Source organism: Haplochromis burtoni, unplaced genomic scaffold (assembly GCF_018398535.1).
Source record: "Haplochromis burtoni strain Fernald_Lab_line unplaced genomic scaffold, NCSU_Asbu1 Contig_192, whole genome shotgun sequence".
Classification (NCBI taxonomy): Eukaryota; Metazoa; Chordata; class Actinopteri; order Cichliformes; family Cichlidae; genus Haplochromis; species Haplochromis burtoni.
In genome coordinates, this window is record NW_024582553.1 from 635,693 (window position 1) to 643,127 (window position 7,435).

Sequence of the window (7,435 nt, forward strand, 5' to 3'; positions counted from 1 at the left end):
TCAGTAAGATGGGAATGTTACTGTAAAAGTTCACCCTGTGTTCAAAGAGGGGGAAAAAAAATTGCAATCGAAGCAGTTAAAAAGAATGCGCTCTCTCATGTTCAAGAAATCTGTTTAACCATGTAACATTAATATGATGAAAAACTTGTTCCAAATCGGCTCTATAGGAGTTTACTTTTATGTAATATTGTTATAAAACCCCTGATGTCTTCAAATGATCCAAAATTTTAGTTTGTATTGTTTGCTTTTATTTTTAAAGACTAATCTATGGTGCAAAAATATGTCCATCCAAGCAGAACAACTGCTGAACATCTGGCTGTATTGCAGAGGAGCTATTACAGTTTCCAGATTTGTTGGGACATGTTGTTCCTAATGACAGCCAGTAGGGGGAGACAGAGACAGCTTTTCCTTACCCACAAATAAAGCATGGTCCACATTTCTATTTGACAGTTTATAGTAGGAGTCACAATGGCACAGTATCAGCAGTAAAAGAAGATATATTTAATTAAGTTATTTTGTTGGTTTTACTACTAATAATAATAATAATGCTCAGATTATGACTTCAGTTAGACTTCATACAGATCCCCGTGCAGTTTATCCATGAAAATTCTCAGTGCAATCCTGTAATTACTGATCCTTATTCCAGTGTTATGAACATATGTCAGCACTAAGTTTGGGTCCATATCTTCTGCCTAATTTACCGCCTATCATATCTATGTGCTCGCTTGCAGCCTTGTTCATTACTTCTCAGGATCTGCTTTCATGTCACCCGTCTAATCCTCTAACTCCTCTGTTTCCTGTTAACAAGGTAAGGTTAAGAGTGAAGAGGTCAGGGCAGCTGAGGTACAGTTTGAACAGTTCATCTGACACTGATGGATTAACGTTCCCAGGAGAGTATAGAGAAGGGGAAAATCTCCTTGAACGAGAAGAACGTTAATGACATGCAGTGGTTGCAGCACTGAAGGAGAAGATTGAAGAAGGGACCAGAGAAACCTATAGAGCCCCACAGTGTTAGTGACACTACATACTGATTGTCATGGTCCGGGTGAGTGCCGGGTTTTTCCAGAGTCCACGTTTCCACCTCTAAGCTGAGTTGCTTTGATTTGTTTTGTTTTTTTGTTGTTGTTTTCTTACATAATAGAGATATAATTAATACCATCATGTTCATTAATGTGCTCATCCTGTCCAGAACAGAGGGGGCCTATTAGAGATGGCGATGGATAAAAAGATAAACCTGGTTTATTTGGTTTCATTTTGTTTTAAAAACATTACTTTAAAGAAAAACACATTTTTCTTTATTCCTTTATTACTACTTTTATATAGAACTTGTGTTCCCATTTTATATACTGTTTTTGGTAGATTTTTGGTCTTTTCCCACTAAGCCACATTAATAAAACATACTTATATTTATTTATTTAAAAGTTTCAAATGATCAATGCATTTGGTTTATTATCATCATGTGAGAGAAGAAACAAAGTATTTCAGACACAGATGTAAACACTTGGGCACTCTGGGACACTTCTGACACCACAGTGCATGGCATGCACGGCATGTACTATTTAATGTCAGCACTGCAATCAGCGCTTCAGTGAGTCATCTGCTTGCACATGCAGGAACACAAGAATCATGAGGCAGCCTTGACATGAGGTTTGGCAGGTTGCCGGAAACAGTAAACACCTCAGTCTGCCGTGGAGAGCAGAGAGATGATCACAAGAACGGGTTTACAATCAGCGACATGCTTTTTTCTTTTAACCCGACCTGTTCACATTGAGGCATCTGTAATGGCGAACGGTTTATGAGGAAGTGATGTGGGGCATGAGCACAGCTGAGCCTGGTACGATGAACCAAGGAACCTCCACTCAGGCAACTCCCTGTCGCAGTATTTGGGTCACACTTAGTCACATTAAATCCGGTTTTCAGGATTAAAACTTGAACTTGAACTAGTTTTGCATGTGTGCTGATATGTACAGTGATATGGATGTTGCATAGCAATTGTAAATGTATTTTAAAAAGTGAAAACAAAAAGAATCTATCCTCTTTTCAGGTTGCATTAGTATTTTAAGTAACAGAATTTTAAGAACATTTTACCATAGTAACAACCTTGGTAATGATAATAATTTAAAACAGTTAAATTCATATCTAAAGCTACTTGTAACTGAATTTATTGGTTTTTTATTATTATTTGTATTGCTGTAAGGACATAAAGTATCATATCTAAAAGCTAAAGTTGTTTTTTTTAGATTGGTACTTAGAATTTGTATGTGTGTGCGTTTGCATAGCTTTGCTCCACATACATCCACCATAAGTACATCAGCACTGTCAGTGGGCAATGTACAGAGATCACTGGAGGTGATGTAGAGAGAATAGGGTGGGGTTTACTTGGTAAAAGGGGCGTCCTAGAGACGCCGAAGAATCCTTCTATACTTTAAAAGGAAAACATACATACACAGCTCTCATTACAAACCTCCTGCCTCCCCTTCTTTTCTATTGGTAACTTTTATCTCTTATGTCACCACCAATGATGATTCCTTCATCTCTGTCCTGCACCAAAGGTATATAAGCACTGCATTAAGTTGTCACATAGTCCAGTCAACGAATACTCTTCATCCTCAGTGAGACCAACCACATCAGGTCGAGATAGACTCAAGCTACTCAAATAGCAAGCTGGTATCAAGATGCCTAACACCAACAGAATCATTTTGGAGACGAGGAAGGCAGAAAAAGGTGATTTTTTAAATATATTTTATCTAAAGATATATAACTTTTTTTTCCTTTCCTTTTTCCAGCATGTACATACTACAGTGATATGCTTTAAATGTACTCACTGAGGTGAATCAAACTGCATTTTCAGCAGTGAAGTGTTCTTCATCCTCACAGGCAGATCCTGAGAGAACGGTTGACCAGAGTTTGTCTGTATAAAAATGTCTTTAAAAAAAACCTATATTTATTTACAATACTTTCACATTTCTTTGCTTGTTGTTGATGGGTTTATAATGGTATTATTCCCTGGGAGCAATGGTTTAAAAACAAAAAGCATCATCTGCCTGAACCAGATGTAACCCATGGGAATGCATTTATGTATTATACTGTAAGTTACAAGAACAGCTTCGAAAATGGTCACATGTTTTCAGCCTCCACTGAACAGATACTGTCTTTACAAATAGTGTCTTTGCAGATCTTATCATAGCTTATAACTTGTCTGTACTCATCTTAACTAATGCAAAACAAAAGTCAAAGGGTCGACAGAAACACAGTAAATGAATCAGTACTATAATTTAGAAAAAGCCAAAAAGAATACATGTATTACAATTCCAGGTATCATCTACTGTTTTTTGTCTAGTCTGTTTTCTGTCACCACAATTTTCAGATATATTGCAGCAGATATTTTAAACCGTTTAGATATGAGCAGCTACATGTTTGTAGATTAATATTCTGAGATGATGCGTGTTGGTATAAATACATCCCATTACTTGTGTTTTTGAAGGTTCATATCTTAATGCAGTGAAGATTAAGTGTCCTTACCAAAACACTGAGACTGCATCCCTATGCGTGACAGCAAAATATCACTTTCATATCTGGCTTAAGTGCCTGTTATGCAACAATTAATCAGTTAGAAATTAAGTGGGAAGTGATTTTGCTAAGATCAGCCTTCTGCATTATTAATTTTAGGGATGCCCATGTTGCATGTGTTGCAATCCATTATCTTCACATTAACTCTGACTTTAATTCAGCTAGGTGTGACTTGACACTTGGATGACTTTCCTATGATCTTGTGGCAATAAACTAGCTTAGGATCTAGATCCCTAACTTATCTGATTTGCACAGACAGATCATGTCACTCTTCTCATCTCATAATCTGCTTTGAGCTTCACGCTGCAGTCTAGTGTGACTGAAGCCAACCCCAACAGCATCTGAGATGTATTGGTCATTCCAACTGCCTGGCATGAATCCACCACTGACTCTAGAAAGCATGCAATCTCTGATGTGATGATCTGACAAAGGCAGATGCTTTTCTAAGTATACCCAGTTTTCCTGTGGTTCACTTCATCACCGCTTGAGATGCACCTGTCACCTACCCCCCGCATAATATTTATACCAGTTAAGAATATTGATGTTAATAAAGGTTTCTTTGGTTTCAGGAAAAAAGGCCAAAGTGGTAAAAACGCCCACAGGTAAAACTTGAATCCTACCACAGGTTGGATTATCTTTTTGATTTTCTTTTTTAAATCATGCCTTCTTTAAAGGCTGCCCCCACTATGGTTCATCTAACTTGTTTAGTATCTCCTGACATTTATTGTTATTTTACTCAGCAGAGAAGATCCCAGGGTATGAGACAAATATCCCTGAACCCAAATGTAGAGCTGATCTTATCAAATGTAAGTTTGTTTGTGCAGTTTTTTTTTTTACAATTCTTTCCAAGCACCATTTGTTAAGTTGTTGTTTATTATTATTTATTTTTTGCTTTGTCAGATTGGATTAACTTGTCTCTGGATGACAAAACAGCCAATAAAATGCTGTGGATCACAGAAGGTGGTGCCAAAGTGGCCAGAATGACTGATAACCTCACGTGTCCTGTCTTGGACAGACCAGAGCGATATGAGTACGCTCCACAGGTAGAGTATGAGGATGCATTTAGCCAGAAATGGCATATATTACAAATGTATTTTCTGCTCATTTTAAATGTTTACAATGGTGTAAAATTAGATGTGCTTGGAAACAGTATGTACCCCAAGTTTATTTCAAACCTGAACCTACTGGTGTTGTATTTCCAAAAAGGAGAAAGCAATGCTGCTTGAAATTCTCTCACATTACGCTATAGGATTAGCTCAGTGTGTATTATAGTGACATTATCACCTCTGTGCATAAGGTTCTTTGCAAAGAGGGAATCCTGGGAAGCCGAGGCTACTGGGAAATGGAGTATTCTGGATGGGTTGTGATTGGAGTCGCATACGAAGGAGCTGGAAGAAGGAACAAGGATGGGCCCTGTGGCCTGGGAGAAAACGAGGAGTCCTGGGGTCTCGGCTGGAGTGGTTCCAGCTATCATGCCTGGCACAACGGTCGCATTACACAGATTGTGGAGCTTCCCAGGTGCTCCACAATAGGTGTATATGTTGACCAGCCTGTTGGTGTCATTAATTTTTATGCTGTGGAGGATGTGATTGAGGGAGGAGAACGCAATGGGAAAAAGGAGGTTAAACTTCTGAAGCAGTTTAAGAGCTCCTTAAAGGAGAAAATGATGCCAGGTTTATGGGTAGGAACAAACTCTGACTGTGTAATCAAAAAGAAGGAGGAATAAAGGAGTGGAAGCATAGAGGCAGATTATAATCATATCTAAAATTGAGTGGAGCTGAACTCTTGTTGGGTGAGGAGTGAAGTAGCTGTTATCCTATTGCAATAAAGCTGCAATAAAGCTGTTTTATATTTTACCAAAACACTACAGTATCTCTGAGGAAAACAGAAAATTTTTAAAAAACATTTTAATCAAGGGAGCAAAGTGCAATTAGAAGATATTCAGAAAGGAGTCACCTTCTGAATGCTGTCCACACTGTTGGATTTTTCTGAAAACACAGGACCACTCAAGGTTTATACTAATATATATGTGTGTATTTGTATTTCTCTATTGTTATTGTTTGCTAAGAATGTATATTTAGTTAGACATAAGTGTATGTAAAATGTTAAATATGAAAAAATGTTAATCAAAAATAAAGTATGGAAAAAGGAGACTTTTTTTCTTTTTTTTGCTAATGTGAATGTTGCTATAGTATGAAGACAGCAAAAATATGCAAAAAAAACAAAAACAAAAAGTAGGGACAGAATCAGGATTTAAGCAGTACAGAAGTACACTCACAAGGTGGATGTTAGACTCATTGTAAAATCAGACCAAGTACCAAATCTAATTGTGATTCCCCAGAGTGCTGCTATGGAAATTACATAAGGCTGGTGTCTAACTGTGTAGTAGGTATAAAATTTCAATTGGCATAAATGAAATATAAATAAATAAAATCCAAAAGGGATATTGCAACAGACTTAAAATGATTAATCTAAATATTTGAATTAAAGCTTATTTTCTTACCTGGCAGAAAGACTTTCTCTTTATTCCTATTATCTAATATAATCGGTATGATTTAAATTAATTAAACATGCAGCATATTCAAATTTGGATAAATTCAGGATTACATACAATTCATCTTTTTGAGATTTGTTTTTGGTTCTATACTGAAAATGAAATTAATTGCACGTTTTCTGTCTGTGGTCAATGTCTGAAGCTTTTTAAGTAGTTAAAATAAAGTCGTATGCACAGTGTTAAGTTCGCACAACATAAAACTCCTTCAGTGTTGTTCAGTAAAGAAACCTGACTAGAAACTGCTTCCCTGGAGTTTAAAGGGGCTCACTTTGACATGTGAGATGCTCCAGCTCGAACATTAGTTTCTGTCTTTGACAGCCTGACCTTACCTCCTACTGCTTTCAAAACTAAAGCATCAGCTTAATAGGAACTAAAAGTGGCACTCATTTAACTGTTATCCTGCCCACAAGGCACCCACAGACGTCAGTGGTATATCAGCTAAATATGCTGCAATTTTTTAATGTAATGTAATATTTAGACAGAGATACTGACCCCTTGGAAGACCCCAGTTGGATGTTAGACATATTGATATAGATTTAACAAGTGCCAAGAAAAGCCCCAGTAAGCAATGCATTCAAGTCAATCAGGTATTTGACACATTTAAACTGTTGTCATTGCTTCTGCATACTGTACATACAATGACAGTCATGTCAGCGTTGAGACAGCAGAGGACATACGGACATTACCCTTCCAGAAGCAGGTCAGTAGAAATCTCGCTCTTCAAAGGGGGTCAAAATGAAGTCACGTGTAGTCAAATCAATGCTTTCTGTACTTTATCCATTTACTTATTCTTAATTAGTAATACTCAAAAACTGCACCTCTAGCTTTAGGCAGTTAAACACCAACCAAATTAAGCTTAGCTTAGTTTATTTAGGCTATTTCAGTGTGATTCTTGTGATGTGTATATATAAGAATTTACAGCCAGTACAGTTAAACCGATATGACAGGTACAAACATCCATCATTGACCAAAGAAAATGAAACCGGAGACTTGGATCCAAGAGTAATAAAACCCACGGTGTCACCTCACTGCGTGTTTTGGATGTGTATATGTGATCATATGATAGGTATGAGAGTTGGAAGAGAGAGTTGGAAGAGTGGAAACTCTCTGCTGGTGTAATGAGCAAAGTGATATATGCTATAAAGCAAATGGCACATATGGTCACACATATAGCATGGCATAAGGAGGATGCAGGGTGAGGGTGGGAGGAATGACCAGCAATCCCTGCTGTTGTGTGAACATGCTTTGCAAACAATACAGACAGAATTTAAAATTTAAAATATCCCTTTAAATATTTTTGAATTGAATGTT

The 7,435-nt window shown here is 37.2% G+C and overlaps 1 protein-coding gene across 2 annotated transcripts; it reads left to right on the forward strand.

Moving 5' to 3' along the window:
- The first annotated feature begins 2,597 nt into the window (after positions 1-2,597).
- LOC102303784 (stonustoxin subunit beta) lies at positions 2,598-6,072 on the forward strand. 2 transcript variants are annotated; one of them, XM_005935500.2, is made up of 5 exons: positions 2,598-2,724; positions 4,140-4,172; positions 4,314-4,376; positions 4,471-4,613; positions 4,868-6,072. In XM_005935500.2, the coding sequence occupies exons 1-5, from the start codon at positions 2,676-2,678 to the stop codon at positions 5,294-5,296; spliced, it is 717 nt and encodes a 238-aa protein (XP_005935562.1). In that variant the 5' UTR covers positions 2,598-2,675; the 3' UTR covers positions 5,297-6,072. The 2 variants fall into 2 exon arrangements, with proteins under 2 accessions (XP_005935562.1, XP_005935561.1); XM_005935499.2 differs by having other exon boundaries at positions 4,311-4,376; positions 4,868-6,071.
- Positions 6,073-7,435: the final 1,363 nt, after the last annotated feature.

Coding starts and splice junctions, on each gene's coding strand:
- LOC102303784 (XM_005935499.2), top strand. CDS start 2,676: ATGCCTAACACCAACAGAATCATTTTGGAGACGAGGAAGGCAGAAAAA. Junction 2,725..4,139: donor GACGAGGAAGGCAGAAAAAG/GTGATTTTTTAA, acceptor CTTTGGTTTCAG/GAAAAAAGGCCAAAGTGGTA. Junction 4,173..4,310: donor AGTGGTAAAAACGCCCACAG/GTAAAACTTGAA, acceptor TATTTTACTCAG/CAGAGAAGATCCCAGGGTAT.